The 18216-nt window shown below is 32.7% G+C and overlaps 1 protein-coding gene across 1 annotated transcript; it reads left to right on the forward strand.

Moving 5' to 3' along the window:
* Positions 1–1159: 1159 nt before the first annotated feature.
* Positions 1160–14179, forward strand: LOC138314188 (calaxin-like). The gene is made up of 7 exons (XM_069254386.1): positions 1160–1382; positions 2138–2290; positions 6281–6388; positions 7723–7808; positions 8498–8566; positions 9845–9949; positions 10615–14179. The coding sequence occupies exons 1-7, from the start codon at positions 1325–1327 to the stop codon at positions 10705–10707; spliced, it is 672 nt and encodes a 223-aa protein (XP_069110487.1). The 5' UTR covers positions 1160–1324; the 3' UTR covers positions 10708–14179.
* Positions 14180–18216: the final 4037 nt, after the last annotated feature.

Consider the following 18216-nt stretch of genomic DNA (forward strand, 5'->3'; position numbering starts at 1 on the left):
CTGTTCATTATACCAAATTTGGTATAAACCCTTCGATAAATAATTAAAACCATCGTGCTCAGGAGACTCAACGGTATTATCCTGGAACCTACATTTGTATATATAGGTTCTGTGACACTCTAGGGGTTAAGAAAGACGACGACGCCAGGAAACATGAGTCGACCCGCGTTATGAAAATTAACATCCGATTTATTTGATTAGTTTGTTCAGAAGCTGATGATAAGTGTATTAAGCTACATAAAAATACCTTTTCGACTATATCAAGTTATCATTCTCCGATTTTACATTCCTATTTTTAAGAACAAAATAGTCGTTTCGGAAAGTAGTAGGCCTTCAAACTTGGTCATTATCGGCCTATTTACCAAGGGACATCCGGTATGTAAGGCTTTATGATAACTAGCTTATGTGCAAGTAACGTGACGCTACCAACCGGCTTGGTACACTTTTTGAAAATAATTGTCAAAATTTTCTAACGTGTGCTTGAATCCAGATTTTTCTTTTAACATTCCTCAAATAGATGCCTTTAGTTTTGATTTCATGATTTGTTTACTTATCAGCAGTGCATAGTTTTTTTTTTTTTTTTTTGTAAACAGAGAGCTTTGAAGCATGAAGGGTCCAGTCCTGTTTTTCAGCAGGTTTGAGTACCCAAAATGGTACACCTCCTACATTTGATTTGATTGATAAGTAATCTAGACATGATATCAATGTTTGAATTCATTTAAGGATAGTTCAAACATTTTTTAGTTCATTTAAGTCACATGTCTGTCAAAAATATCCCATTCAGAACATTTAGAACATTTTTTGAAGAAAAGAAACAACTTAATTTATAGGAAACTAACTTTGAAAGTAAATTTTAATATTACTACTAAAATGTATCGGCTATTCGCCATATCATTGTTGCGTTGATTCTTTGAGTGAACAGAGCTTGGTGCTTCACGGTTTGTTGCTTAGTATTTGTTGGAACGGGCCCGGCACAAGTGTACACACATAACCCGTACTATTATCCGGATATACTGATGAGCGCATGCGTGAATCACATGGAAACGGATTGTAATCCGATGTAGTGATAAAATATATATTTTCGTTGTTTTTAAAAACTCTCACTTTTTTAAACATATGGCTACACAAAAATCACCAATTGTATTTTAATTATAAAATGATTAGCATCTGAATGCATGAAAATACGTAGTGTTTGTAAAATTTGCCCATTATATTATTTTGCGTTCCTCATTTTTTGTGCGTCCGATATATAGGTTAACTGTTATTCCGTTGTTGAGGAAGCTAGCTAGGATTCTGCACACGTCAAACAAACGCAATATTGAAGATGTCAAGATCAAAACCCAAAGCAAAAGTTGTGGAGGATTTAATGCGGAAAACGCAACGTAAGTTTGAAAGAATATGTTGTTAATTAGAAATGCCAATTGTCAGGATTTCATCTACAGGAGTCCCTCAAGGAACATGTTTGGGCCCCATTCTGTTTATAACTTACTGTACATAAATGACTTCCATCAATACATGCAGCACAGAACACTAAGATTATTAAAATCTTGAACACTAAGATTATTCACAGACGACAATATTATAAACAATAAAGACCCACACACTAAAACTACAGAAAGATTTGGACGCAGCAGCACAATGGGAAACAGACTGGGTAATGAAATTTCATCAAGATAAATGCAACATCATCAGTGTTACACCAAAACGCAACAAAATACATCACAACTGCACACTCCACAATCACATATTTTTAGAGTAAAAAATAAAAGTGTTCTAATTACCATTAAATGTAAAAATAAAGTGACAAAAGCGTATCATTTCAAATAGAAGTGCTTAATATTTTAATGATCACGAACCAGTAGTAAAGATTTACAGCTCGATACAGCTATTTACTAGAAACAGATTATTTAATCGAATATCAATCGGTTAATGACTTCCAATTACAAACCGATGATCGATTATGATTTCAAACCTATTGTCCTTCACTACCGGTGGCATTGACAGGATCCCGAGAAAATATCCTGAAGGAATTCCAGGTGGGATCCAGTTGGGATACCCGGTCATATTTTCTCTTAGGGATAAATTGAAAAATAAATTATACAAAAAAATCAGGTAATTTTTTTTTAAATATTTTCAGTGAGAAAAGATGCTGTTGAGTGTCTAATGATGATGTTCAGGGAGATGGCAACGAAGAGTAAAAATGCTGACAGGCTATATGTGGAGAAATCAAGATTCAAGGAAATGCTGTATAAGGAATTTGCTATGACAGACGATTCATTAAATGAAAGAGGTATGGCTTGGAACTATTTTAAAGCATACAATGAAAAAGTAGAAGACATCCTGTATATATACAGTTGGTAGTAGACTAAAGGTTACACATTGTGCACACGGTGTGAACTACGAGTGGACACGGAGTGCACGAGGTTTAGACTACAGGTAGACACGGAGTGCACGAGGTTTAGACTACAGGTAGACACGGAGTGCACGAGGTTTAGACTACAGGTAGACACGGAGTGCACAAGATTTAGACTACAGGTAGACACGGAGTGCACTACGTGTGAACACGGTGTCCACTACAGGTGGACATCGTGTCCAGGTAAAATGTCCACTACATCAAGACCACAGACAGACTAGATGATGTGCCACAGAGATATGAGAAAATATGTATTTATTCTGCAGTCTATATGGACTTTGACAGATAGAAATATTTATTGCGATCAGAAACATAATATTTATTGCAACATAAAATTGCCGTTAATTACTGGAAATCATTCGTACTGTAATGTTTATTTGAATAGATACATATAAAGTAAAATGTATCAATATAAATTATCATACAATTTAATTTATAAATAAGGACGTTTATTAGAAGTTATAAAAGCAAATTAACTGCGTACGGTAAACCACGGTAAACCACGTACTGGTTATGTCTCATCAATGGATAGTTCAAGTCCGCATTTTCCCAGTAAAAACTATTTTTCTTAGCTAGTGATATGTAGTTTAAAGATGAAATTCTTTTTGGAACGCATAAATTGATGAACCTTGCAGGGAGTAAGATTTTCAGTGTTAGCAAATCGTCGCCCAAGAGATATTTTGATCGGCAAAATATTTTGATTAAAAAGGATATATTGATGGGCATAATTAAAGCAAGGACATCATGATAAACATAAACAAATTAAATTCTTCATAAGATGTTTAACTATGTATGCATTGAATATAGTTTTCTAAACGGCAAGGTGCGCGAAATAGTTTTAATCCTGTCAAATGTATAATACGTATACATTTGCTACATAGAACCTGGCGCGTTGCAAAGCATTGAAAATATGTGAAATCGTCCATAGACGTTAAAAATCGGCATTCGTCCATAGACGTTAAAAATCGGCAATCGTCCATAGACGTTAAAAATCGGCATTAGAAATTACATTTTATTGTGTCAACCGATTGAGGAACCTGTAAGCACTGGCTTATAGAAAGCAAAAATTTAGTATCAACACTGTTCAAAGTACCGATCGGAAAAATGTAGGTCACATGCCTGATAATAAATTAAACAGACAATCAAAATAAATCCAACTTCTACCCATTTAAACTGTAGATTCATAGTTGTTGATTAGATTCTGAATTTGTCACAATTATTTTAATTCTAGAAACTCTGATAATTTGACAATATCCTATTCTGACCTTCTTTACAATGTGTGATCCATACATGTATACATAGTATATTGTACAAATATGCCTGCTCGAAAGGTAGACCCCTAGGCTAGGACTGCAGTTGCCATGGTCACTTGGACTTCATACTGTTCCATCAACCACACGGATATGATAATCTAAATTACCTAACATTGGTCAGAGTGGGGCCAGGGGCCTGGGGCCTTCTTTGGGCACCCTTCAATATGTTCAGTCAAGTGTATCACAGACTAACAACACCTGTATACATGAAGTACCTTATCCCAACCCCAGGAGGTCCATTTATAGCATGCTGTACTTAGGCGGCAGCCTCTCTACATATACATTGTACTCATCACACAAATACGAACAGTTATACAACAATGGTAGTCAATAGGGATATGTATTTTAACTGGTAGTGCATTTTAATTTATTTGATAATGAAGCTTTATATATTAAAATAAAAAATAATCAAAATACCAAGTGTATAATTAACTAAAACATTTATTTCAAAATTATTGGAAAATCATATTTCATCCAATATCTTTTCATTAATTTTTTTTTTTTTTTTTACACTGGCTTTTTACATATATCAGAAACCTGATTATCATGACTATGTATATAAAATACCATATTACAATGTTGAATAAGTACATAATCTAAATTAATTTTGATTATAATATATACATGTATTATTGGTAAATTCAAGGTTGTGACAGACATGCTTGATTTACGCATTGTACAGCTCCCGTCAGCTCCACTTCAAGGCTGTCTGTCATGACAATAATTGAGGTGTATTCAGCATCACTTACTATATGTTTTGCCAGCTAGTTTTTACCTCATCCCAATCTACCCCCCCCCCTCCCCCGGGAAATGGTGTACATGTTTACCCAGGCTCTACAACAAACATGTACATGTATCTAATAAGAATGGTACTTTTGTGTTTCAAACTCACAAACCTATATGATTTTTAAAAGGTAAAGTGTATTTGTTTGTCTTAACAAACTTCCATTGAAACAATTCTAAAATCACATATTATATAAAGATACTGCCTCCATTCTCATAAAGCCGTGCAAACACAGAAGACAACGATTCTGCCCTCTGGCCATCTATCGATGGTCACCTTGAGGTACCTGTATAGCTGGATACTGTGGCTTACCTGTATGTTTGACAAGTTATAATTATTGGACCATGACGCAATATACGGTCAAGATAACTTGCGGGGTTGGGATCATAAACATATTGTGTTTACCGGTAATTAAGAATCAAAACAAACTGAATTGGGTACTATATGTACTTGTAGGTAGACTATGGCTACTTCATAAAGTTTGAAGTGGATTTATTCTGCATGATCTTTTAAAGACGTTCAGTTTTTAATAAAGAATATGTAATTAAGCTATTTTTACGTACAATACTTTTAGAACTTGATATAGCAAAGAAAAATATTATAAAAGTGTATATTTTATGAAAGATAGGGACCAAATCTTTTTATTTAAAAGCTATGTATTACCCGGTATATGATTGTATTACTAATAGCTTAAATTATAAAAGAACAAGTGTCTCAAAAGCACAATAGGACTGGTTTTTGCCGTAGCTGCAAGATTGTAGCTCAAAAGACTTTTAGACAGAAAATGGTGTCGTCTTAGTAGGCCGGGTACGAATATTCGTTCTAGTTTTTGCCGCAATTCAAAGTTGTTTTTGACTTATATTTACTATTTCATGTAAAATTTAATGCAATTTACCCATAAAACATTGACTTTTGAAAACGTAATATAGAAAATTTAAGATATGAAATGGAAACTACTGATATAACATTAAATAGACATATACTTAATGAATACAAATTAATCTTTATTACTTTTGCAGTGAAAAGGTTTTATTCATGTATACTGAAAAAATATCGTATTATATAGTTATATATACTGTACATTAAATTGTAGATGTTGTAATTTAAAAAAAGAAACACTAAAAAATTATAACTATGTATTATTTTAAATTGAAGAACGTATTCTTCCCCGATCCCTAACTATAACACATCACCTTGTCTGTCTAAGTCTGAATGTACCTGGACACCATGTCCAACTGTAGTGGACACCGTGTTCACACGTAGTGCACTCCGTGTCTACCTGTAGTCTAAATCTTGTGCACTCCGTGTCTACCTGTAGTCTAAATCTTGTGCACTCCGTGTCTACCTGTAGTCTAAACGTAGTGCACTCCGTGTCTACCTGTAGTCTAAACCTCGTGCACTCCGTGTCTACCTGTAGTCTAAACCTCGTGCACTCCGTGTTAACAAGGGTGTAACCTTTAGTCTACTACCAACTGTAGGTACATTGTAGTCAACAATATCTATGTTCATGTATACACATGCATATATATACTGCATTTTCATGATGTTCATATTTTTCACATTCAGAAAAATCATATTATTAATTATTGTTAGGCCTTTAGTGCTAAAGTATACTACGTTACGTAAGTTAAAAAGTTCAATTTGGTAATTACCTCTGTTCCACGATATCTTCCATACTTATATAATTCTTGTATGAAATTAACTGTAGTTAAAAAAAGTCAGCTGAATCTTTGTGAATGTATTAAAATTAATGTTTATATTACTGTTTAGTATTCACAGCTTTTGATGCTGATCGTGATCAGTGTATTAGTGAAGAGGAATGGGTTATCGGATTCTCAATTTACCTGTCGAAAGAAAATGATGAGAAGAAACTGAGATGTAAGCATTAAATCTCAAAATTTCACAAAGAAGTTTATAAGTTATAGTAACGTAATCGATCCAATATGCACCCATGACCCTATAAGTGCCCCTCCCCCTTTTGAGGCCTCAATTTCAATTACCCATGCATAAATAAGGACCAAAACTATCAAAACTGTATAGGATTGCAGTTTACTTTTCAATATAATTTCGTCTTATTAAGAACCTTTTCATTTTTGCAAATTTTTGAACGCACTGGGCGCTTATTGGGTCGAATACGGTATTCAAACTTTGTATAGATGATATACAAAATATACAAAAATATGTAGAAATAAATGGATGTGATACTTATTTATTTTTACTAATTAATGCACATATATAAGGGATTTTTTTTGACATTATGATTATGTATCACTATTCATGATATGAGAAAGAAAGGATTCTATACTCAGTTGGAATATACATGTGTATATCATATAAGACCTGATGGGTCAAGATAACTTATTGTCGTTGTGCTTCATTCATTACCATAAGCCAGCCACCATGCATAAATTTTTCATCGAAACAACTTCTTCTCAATAAATGTAAGGCCAATGCAGGGTACTGTTATTTGGCCTACATTTTAATTGCTGGGATGACGGACTACCAAGTTCATTGAAATGAATTAGCTTGACCTTCCTTTAATTCACAGGCGTCAAATAGGCAAGAATCTTTCGACAACATGTAAATTATCTTATATATAATTAGAAGCCTGGATATTTGATGATGGGCCTGTAACATTAAGTGCTACCAAGTTAAATTAATGTCCAAATGAATGACCTTAAAAACCTTCAAGGTCACCAACCTTCAAGGTCACCAAGGTCAAATAGGTTGATTTTTTTTTCGAAAATGACTGACTAGACATAGTAGATACCCATAATCTGTATTGTTAATCAATCTATTAGTCTTCAGTTTTGACCTAGTCAATCAAATATTAGCAGATTTTTGTAATGTTTTTTATTTGGCTGATTAAGTCTGAAATAAGGTTGTTTTAAATTACTGAGGACCGTTTCGTAATCTTGGGACCTGATATTTGGCTTTCTGTATGCTGGAATGAGGGACTACCAAGTTTTAATGTTTTACTTATTTTATTAATATGTATATTTATACAACTACTTCTCAATAAATGAAAGGCCAATGTAAGCTACTGATATTTTTACTATAATTTAATTGCTGGGATTGATGAAGGACTACCAAGTTTACTGAAATGAATTACCTTGACCTTCTACATTGCTATTAAAAATGTTGATTCTTCATAATATACAGTTGAATGCATGGTTCTTGGTGTATAATGGATGTTTTTTGTCTATCAACAGTTATGTTTCGTGCTTATGACATCAAAGATGAGGGATATATCACCAGGGAATCTATGTTCTACTTTTTAAAGGGCTGTTTTGCAATGGTAAGATTTAATTCCTTATCCGGCTCCTTGAACCTAGTGTTTATAATTCATCATTTATAACTAGGTTATTGTGTAATTTATATAATGTATATGCTGTATTTGTCGTAATTAGTGCCCAGGGGGCTTAAATGATTGTAACAAAGAGGGTGCTTATTAATGAACCAAAAACTAAGTTGTGGAGGAAATAAGTCAGCCATGTTTTAAATCTTTCTGTACTCAGGCTACATTAATCTGTTACAGTAAACATATTTATGTCTTTTATCCTTTGAGACACAATATCATGTCTTGATTCACATGTAAAAGACTCGCAAGTTCAATTAATAATGGGATACAATGCTGATGTTTGAGGCATCACATGTTATCGCTAAATCCATGGCATGGGATGGCGGCGTTTATACAACTTAAATTGATATAATTCTTTTCAAGAAAACTGGAAGGGCTCTTATGGGGGTAGGGGCGCTAATTATGACAGTATTTCAATGTAGGGTTTGCTATTGGTTATCTGTGTTGGGTTAGTATTTAGATTTATACATGTGTACAGTTTGTATATAATTGTAAAACCTTGGCGTCATTTGTGTTAAATGAATGTTTATTTCGTAATGATGTTTTTGGCTGAAACTAACTACAGTCTATATATGGCCACTTACTTAGACTTCCTGTTTGTATATTTCTTGTCATTTATTATTAAGGCAGTGGTTTCAGAAGAAGATGCGGAAGAAGCACCAAAAGATCTTGTTGAAATTGCACTGAAAAAATTGGTAAGACTGAAATATATTTTCTACTAATTAATAACCCCACCAATTAATAACCCTACCGTTCCTATATTTTCTACTATTAACCCTACATATCCTATATGTTACTAATAACCCTACTGATCCTATATGTTCTTCTAATAACCCTACATATTCTATATTTTCTACTAAGAACCCTACAGATCTTATATTTTCCACAAATAACCCTACAGATCTTATATGTTCTACTAATAACCCTACAGATCCTATATTTTTCTTCTAATGAAATTAACCCTACAGATCCTATATTTTCTGCTAAAAACCCTACAGATCTTATATGTTCCTCTAATAACCCTACAGATCCTATATTTTCTACTAATAACCCTACAGATCATATATTTTCTACTAATAACCCTACAGATCCTATATTTTCTACTAATAACCCTACAGATCTTATATGTTCTACTAATAACCCTACAGATCCTATATTTTCTACTAATAACCATACTGATCCTATATGTTCCTCTAATAACCCTACAGATCCTATATTTTCTTCTAATAACCCTACAGATCATATATTTTCTACTAATAACCCTACAGATCCTATATTTTCTACTAATAACCCTACAGATCTTATATTTTCTACTTATAACCCTACCGATCCTAAATTTGCTACTAATAACCCTACAAATCCTATATTTTCTACTAATAACCCTACAGATCGCATATGTTCTACTAATAACCCTACAGATTCTATATTTTCTACTAATACCCCTACCGATCCTATATTTTCTACTATTAACCCTACAGATCCTGTATGTTCTACTAATAACCCTACAAATTCTGTATTTTCTACAAATAACCCTACAAATCCTATATTTTCTACTAATAACCCTACAGATCTGATATTTTCTACAAATAACCCTACAGATCTTATATTTTCTACAAATAACCCTACAGATCCCATATTTTCTTCTAATAATCCTACCGATCTTATATTTTCCTATTTCCATTTTTTTGGTATTCCCCACGTTTTCCTGGCATTTTAGGTAACCAATCACTGTAATGAAACCATCATTAAACATCTGAAAATCATATCTAAACATACAGAACAACTTATATTGGGTTCATGTCCCTTTAAGAAGATGGGTTGAACAGAGACAGATATTTTAGATTTGAAAAAAACAAGGATCAGTTTTAGTATTACATACTTGGATACCCTTTAATATGTACTGCAAAATATTGACCCCATACTGCGTATTGTACAGTGCATTGCACTAATAGTATTTGATTTCAATATTCTAGGATTTCGACAAGGACAGTAAGGTGTCATACGGAGATTTCGCTCAGATTGTGAGTGAGGAACCATTGCTTATAGAGTGCCTTGGCACATGCCTACCACAACCACATGTAAGTCTTTGTCATATACATGTACAATCACACCTGTGTAATGGGATACCCCATGTGACTGAGACAATTTTGTCTATAGACATGAGTCCTAATGTACAGGTTACCTAATGTTCTCGAAAGAAACAACAATACATAATTGATATAGAGCTATTAATTACAATGCATAGTCTACTACACTGTACGTATATACTATGGGACATTGAACTTAAAGTAAACAGGTGAAATATATAGGCAATCTCGTGGACGGACTTTGAATGTGATACATTAGATAGACTGACTTAAATACAATGTATAAAATAATGTATATACAGGGTGATGCAATAACTAGACAGGTTTGACTATATTTCCTTTTATGTCACCTGAGATCTTTCTTAAATTTCACATGTATGTTCCTCATGGTACCTGGAACAAAGATGAATATTGATTTTTTGAAGCTATTCGAAAACAAGCTAGCAGCAAGGTACTGACCACAGTTTGGTATTTGTTCTCCGGGTACTCTGGTTTAATTTCCTCCCCCTCCAAAACCTTGTACTTCAATAAATTATACTGGCTGTGGCTAGAACATTAAACCACACTTAAATAACAAATGTATAATTTTATGTAATATTTCAAAAGTTTTGATGGTAAATATTTATTTAATTATGTATATTATACATTTTTTATAGGTTATTAAAAAGTTTTCTACATTGATTGCTGGAGACAAGTCACCTTGGATGGATAAACCCACCAATTACAGCAAGCAGCAGATCAAATATTAGAGAACCTTATCTTTATTGACCAATAGGTAGCGACATTGTGTATTCACTGACAGGCGATATTTAATACTTCAGTTATTGGACTGACCAATAGAAAATGATCCTACAGATATACAATGTCATGCACATTTGCCGGTGTTTGTAAATCTATTATCTGTTTTTTTGTAGTGTATTTTTAGGTTTGGGGATGAGAAAAGAGATATGAGGATTTCAGAGGGGATTTTAAGAAGAATTTTACAAAAAGATATATATCTCTTTGCAATAGATAAACACCAGTTTTATATTGTACCATATTGATGCTTTGTAAAGTAGTAGAGAAAGAGAAAAAGACTGATATCAGTTAATTACAGTAGCCATTTTATTGGTGCATTTTTTAAGACAATTCCGTCTTGCAATACAGAATTAGCTCCCTTGTGGGTAGGTGTCGATTGATACGTCACTATTTTGTGAGCGCAATTTATGTAGTTTTCTCCGAAAAGTATGACGTTACGCTCGCAAACACATGACGTCACAATCAATACCTAGCCGCAAGGGCACATAAGTCTGTAATATGCAAAGACGGAATACCAACTGACCATTTGGTGAAATGCATGCATGATTTAATGTTAATAATTTTAAAAAAATTAACATCATTATACAATATAAACATTAAATTGGCTTTACATTATATAATTGACTACGGGTTTCTATGGGTTTCCCCAACCCGACCCTCGATCCCCTCAAAGTCTCTCAATAATGAAATATAGCATGTAAAAAACATCACTATTTTGGAGAAGACACATTAAAATCCCAACAACAGAATGGATGGACAGCAGGAGGTGTCAAGGGGAGGTAACTGTCCTAGCAAAGCAGGAGTAAACCACATGGTTTCCATTATTTCTTAGAATTTTGTATTAGTTGTGCCATAATTGTTGGTATCAGGAAGTTGTTATTAGTCCAGTATCAGTTTTCTATACCAAATATTATGTAAGTTAATCTGTATATTCAACACATTAAGAGGCCATGTGGTACATGTTTAGACATTGACTGTGTAGAACAATTTTACAAAAGTAAAACTTGGATTGGAATTTTTGAAGCTGTTATCAAATTTTCATCACTTTTTGGATATCATTTTTAATAATTATATTACTGTAAACTGCATTTTATTAAAAATAATGGAATTACACATGTTGAAATTAAAACTTTACTTTGGATTTTATACCTTAATTCATGGCAGATTTTCCTTGTCTGTTTTCCTAGATGTTCCCTTTTTTTCTTGCCTTTTTTTTGTCTTTATTTTATTTTTGGATATTTAAAGGATTTACTGAAATGCATAATTTTAGTAATCGTTGAACTTTTTGCTTAATTTTGCAAAGTTTGGACTTCCATGAAAATTTTCTTGCCATTTGAAAATACATTAGTAATTCAGAGTGAGTGCATTGTATGATGAATTAAATACATTGTATGTGCATTTATTCAATGAAATTTTCTTGTTTAACATGGCAAGTGCTATTTAAGATTCAAATTACAATTCAAATAAATCAATAATGATACATAATAAGAGTAATTTAATAGTATCACAGGATGATACTTGATTTATTCATTTGTCAGGAGACGATATCTCAAGGTTAATAAAACCGATCATTAACCTAATTCCATAGAATTAAGTCAATAGTTGTTTTTCACATGTACTTTGGCAAACTGTTTTTCAAATTGTAGGTGCTTCAATTGATCATTTCAGTTCTACACAAATCTGTATATATATGAATTGTCAATATACAATATGTAATCGTTTTAACCTTTGATTGTCTTAATAATATTAGTCTCACATTTTTTCACATTTGTCCATTTATGATAGTAAACAAACTAATTTTATTTACATTATTTAAGAATATTGTTTAAAATAACATTCCATTGATGCTGCTGAAATATCAAATGCCTCTATTTTTAATCATTTTTACATTGTGCACAAGCTTTAAGGTCTTCTTTTATTGTGCAACATGCAGAATTAAATGGAATAGTGTTAAAGATATAAAATCATAATTTGTTTTGTATTGAGAGAGATCTATCTCAAATATAATGTGCATACAATTTGTGAAAGCAACATCTAGTAATTGAGAAATCATAACAGAAAAGATGACCTTAAACTATTATCAGTAGATGCTGATGGTCTAAATAATATGACTTACACAACTCAATTGAAAGTCATTGTGTAAAATTAGGATGTATTGAAAGACAAATTTGTTATTTAGGTGAAAGAAAAATGTCACATTGTCTTTATTGGCATTATATAGGACTCTGAGTATAGCTAGTACATATACGTACCCGGCCGAAAGATACAGTAGGCCGGGTACGTATATTCATTCACATACATACCGTAATCATAGAGATTTACAAGAGCTTGTTTAATCTAATTACACAAAGGTCTTTTACACACAAAAAATAATTGTCCATGTGCATAATATTTTTTGTATTTATAGGAAACTTTGCTGCTTGAGATCTGAATTAAAAGATCAATTAAACAATATTGATGCAAAATGTTTCCACAACTTGCAAATCATGTAATTAAATACTTTCGAAAAACTCATTCCTAATAAAGTCCATTAATCAACATGAACAAGATGTAACTTAAATGAAACTTAAAGATATGGCTAGATGTGGAAGAAGGAACTCTGATTAATATATGTATAAGAATCACTTCATAGTAGTGCTATACTCAGTTAAATGAAGGGAAGTAACTCTCGTATATCAGAATTGTCACAATTTGGGGGACCATAATCCATTGATGAGAAAATGTTACAGATAGCAGTATGCAACTTTGCTAGCCAAGGGAATTCAGTTTGATACTCTACATGTTTGGCTAGCGATGTTTTGAGTGATATGATGATGAAAAAATAACGATTTAAACCGCTTTCAGAGCTTTAATTTTACTGTGAAATGTAGTTATTATTGATGTCAAGATTCTGAATAATACATTATAACTAAGCATTTTTAATGTCTGATAGCAGCATATAATTTAATTTATTGATGGGATTTTATGTTTGTGGTACATTACCAAGCCCAGAACACTTATATACATGTAGCCATATATATATATATATATATAGATAAATGTTTTCACTAATTCATAATAATTAATTACAACAAATGTATTTTTTGTGTACTGAAGGTTTGAAATCTGTACCAAAGATATGTACCTGGTATAGATTAGTCATTGGGGAGGTGAAAAAATTTTACCTTTTTTTTTTTAAAGATTTTTTGCTTTTCTGCTTCTTGTGTGTGTACAAAAGACAGTACCTTAATTAATATTCACTAGGCGTTTGACTTAATCCATATTTGTAAAAGTTCAGCCAATTTTGTTCATTTTTATATGATATTTAATTATATGATATATTGTATGCAGCTTTTGCATTTCATATGCACCGTCCATATTTTACTTTTATTGTATTCTTTATGATTCCCAGTATATACATGAATAAAAATGAGATATATTTTACTGCAGATCTTGTTGTTTTATGAATAATTAGATGGTAATTTATTCCTAATATACATCCGTTTTTAGGTTACCGAAACAAAATTTCTGCAAAAAACCAACACTTATTAATCAAGATTCACTTTATGGCGAACTTCGAATTCATGTATAAACCAAGATAAACCAAGCCATCTCAATAACCAACAGGAAGGTTTAATGATGCTCCACCGCTGACAGAGCATAAATGATATTCAATCGTATATATATTTGTCTTATTAACACAAAAAATATACAAAATAATTTATTTTGCCTTTGGTACATGAGCAATCAGTACTTCATTCCATATAGGATATAGTGCCAAGGAATTTTTTCGGGATGCAATTAATTATTTTTCATATTTTTACCTTGAAGAAAAAATTTTTCAAGCTTTTCCGTGGTGGTAATGGTGTAAAGTAAGTAACTTTTGTAACTGAAGAAAAATACTAAATCGTCTGTTCTTGGTTTTGATATTGAAAAAAAAGCATTTGTCGGCGTTGGAGCATCTTTAAGTTTGTTCTGCTTGTTGGCCTTAGCCTGCTTATACATGTAATTCTAATGCCACTCGCCTCATGAGCCCAAACTTATCTGTGCCATTAATGTGTTGGTAATTTTGAAGGTGTACCGATTGAAGACATTTTGACATTACAATTGCTATTCATAACTTTAAGATGCTCTACCGCTGACAAATAGTTTTTTTTTCTTCAGTTTCAAAAGTTACTAAATTTACACCATTACCACTATTGAAAAATTTGAGCTTCTGATTTTACTTCAAGCTAAAAATATTAAAAATGATTGATTGCATCCGTGACATTATGTTCTATATGGAATGAAGTACTGATTACGCACTCACCAAAGGCAAAATAAATCATACTATTTTTTTTTTTTTTTTTTTTTTTTTTTTGTGTTAATTAGACATACATATGTATATATACATGATTAAACACCATAAATGATAAGTATCATGTATGTTCTGTCAGCGGTGGAGCATCTTTAAACAACATAATTTTTGTTCCGGAAACGTATAGTTATAATATACTATACGATTCTTTTACATATACACGTAAATACAAAAATAAGTATAACCAGAAATCTAAATAGTGCATGATTTCCGTTTAATAATTTCCTATACAACGCGTACTTTATCATTAGGATACGTACATTATTGAATACACTATATACATATGTAGCTAAGCTCTCTTTTTTGACAAATCAGAGCCTGCAAAAACAAAACCAAAAGTTTACCAGGAATTCATCATGATCTATCATAGAGGCTCAGGAAATAACAAAACCAAATAATAAAAAAAAAAAGTAAAAAAAAAAAAAAAAATACAAACAACAAAAAAACTTTCAGCTTTATAGTTCGAGTATATGATAGAGCTCGTATGTAAAAGTGACATACACAAATTAATCGTAGTTTTATTAAATTGTGGGATGATACGTCTCGGCAGGCCAAACAAACGATGATGCTTCATACAGCTGTCAGAATATGGCCCGGTGAACAATCTAATAGGTTTCATGTAAGGTTTCAGAAATACATGGTACATATATATACATATACGTCAACCATATAGTTGTAAATGAACTTTAAATGTATAACAATATATAGTCCGTTTGTAGAACTTTATTTAGTGTTTGTCTATTGTAACACAACTACATGTATAACTAAATCTTTGTAGCGTATTATTTGATCAAAACTGCACTACAAGTTTAAATGTAGTGCACTCCTAGTGCACTAGGGTGTATAGGGTTGCCAGCGGCGTAGCTAGGACTGGATAGGCCTGCATGCCTGGGGGTGCAGGGGGCAACAGCCCCCTGCTCAGGGTCCAGGGGCGAAGCCCCGGTAGGGGGTATGGTGGGCGAAGCCCCCCAGAAGCTGACGGGAAATTGTTATAACTATTTTACTTCTTTGGTAACTTTTAACATATATACCAATGGTTAAATGGAGGTCACGATATTTCGGTGATAACCATGCAAAACTATACACAAAATAGAACGGTGGTGATTTTATATACATGTAATCGTACTATACTAGACTCCCCTGACAAGTGCTCGAACCAAAAAAAAAAAAAAAAAAACGGATTTTGGTTGTAAAAATTAAAATTGTAAGGAATGGGAGAATTTTGTGTTATTTTAACTGATGACAAACCACAGGGACCTGGCACGATTTTTTTTTGAAACTAACAGTATACATATATATATATTATAGTATCAAGGGTATGAACTCGGCGGTCTAGAAAAACTGACCTATTTATTTAAAACCGTGATTATTTTAATAAATGGGTTCTATACAACATTGACGGATATCTTACCTTAAAGAGAAATAATTTATGTTTCCATTGAGTGCTTGATGAATAAAATTGGCCAAGTATTGACGAAGTTATAGCTTGATGAATCGGTAAATTTACGAAAAAAATGCTAGGTAGACATTTCCCTGTCCGGTCGAAATGTCGTCTCGGCTCTAATGGGTACCTCAAAAACCAAGTCAAAATCACAAAATCTACGCTTGTGGTGGTAAACAGTACCCATAACTGTATTCATCCACAATCTCCTTTGGAGGTGTCATGACCCGTACTTTGTTGAAACCCCATTTAAACATCGTGTAGCTCACTTACTTTAACCGTGACCGCCATGTTCATTTGTTTTTCGGAACGCTTCTCGAGTTTACCCACAAGCACAACACTACATAATTTGCATAATGTAGTCACGATATGTAAAGTCGAGGAGCGTTCCGAGAGAAAAATGAACATGGCGGTGACGGTTAAAGTAAGTGAGCTACACGATGTTTAAATGGAGTTTCTACAAAGTACGGGTCACGACACCTCCAAAGGAGATTGTGGATGAACACAGTTATGGGTACTGTTTACCACCACAAGCGTAGATTTTGTGATTTTGGCTTGGTTTTTGAGGTACCCATTAGAGCCGAGACGACATTTCGACCGGACAGGGAAATGTCTACCTAGCATATTTGACGTAAATTTCCTGATTCATCAAGCCATAACTTCGTCAATACTTGGCCAATTTTGTTCATCAAGCACTCAATGGAAAGATAAATTATTTCTCTTTAAGGTAAGATATCCGTCAATGTTGTATAGAACCAATTTATTAAAATAATCACGGTTTTAAAAAAATAGGTCCGTTTTTTTCGACCGCCGAGTTCATCCCCTTGATACTATAATATATATATATGTATACTATTGGTTAAAAAATTTCGTGCCAGGTCCCTGTGTGACAAACTTATGGCGAATATTCTAAACAGAATTAAAATTAAGTTTACGTGTTGGTTTGTTTACGACAGCGAGTCAAAGACCACTGTCAAAATGGCGTAAGAAGGGACCAGTTCTCGACCACCTCAATAAAAAAATTAAACATTGTATTTATGACCTATTTTTCTACCTATTATGTTCTATTTCTAACAATTACAACAACAAAAATTATTTTCTAAATGAACAATCTGTTCATATTCGACAAAAATTAAAGTCAACTGTTTCGTGAGTAGACACCATAAATCATGGATTAATACGCGTTTTAACGGGGCAGAAAGTCAGAACCAAAATTGAAAAATTCACTTTTTCGTTACTAAGGCCAAGAACATGTTGCAATTGCTATTTTAGTTGTTTTGCTATCATTTCAATATAACTATATGATTTTAGAATATTTCTAACTTTTCATGCGATGTTGTTTATTTTCGTAAGTGTTTCCTGATTCAAAATCCACATTTGCTTGAGGGATTTTGGTGAAGAAGTCTAACATTGTCTTTGACAGGATTCAAACATAATCAAATTTAACAACCTGGTAACCGGAAATATATAGACTATTCTAATAAATTTACAGAATGGCCAATGTTCAAATCTTTCAAATGTGCACAAAGTTATGTTAGGCATACAGTTGGACATATCATATGTATTTATACGTAATTTATATTCTGCAGCGTTACGTGTATTCAAATGTTGTGTTTTTTTCTGACTGTGCAAAAATGTAAGTCAGATTATTTTTTGCATGCTTGAGCATGCAAGCATGCACGG

This window comes from Argopecten irradians, chromosome 2 (assembly GCF_041381155.1).
Source record: "Argopecten irradians isolate NY chromosome 2, Ai_NY, whole genome shotgun sequence".
Lineage (NCBI taxonomy): Eukaryota > Metazoa > Mollusca > Bivalvia > Pectinida > Pectinidae > Argopecten > Argopecten irradians.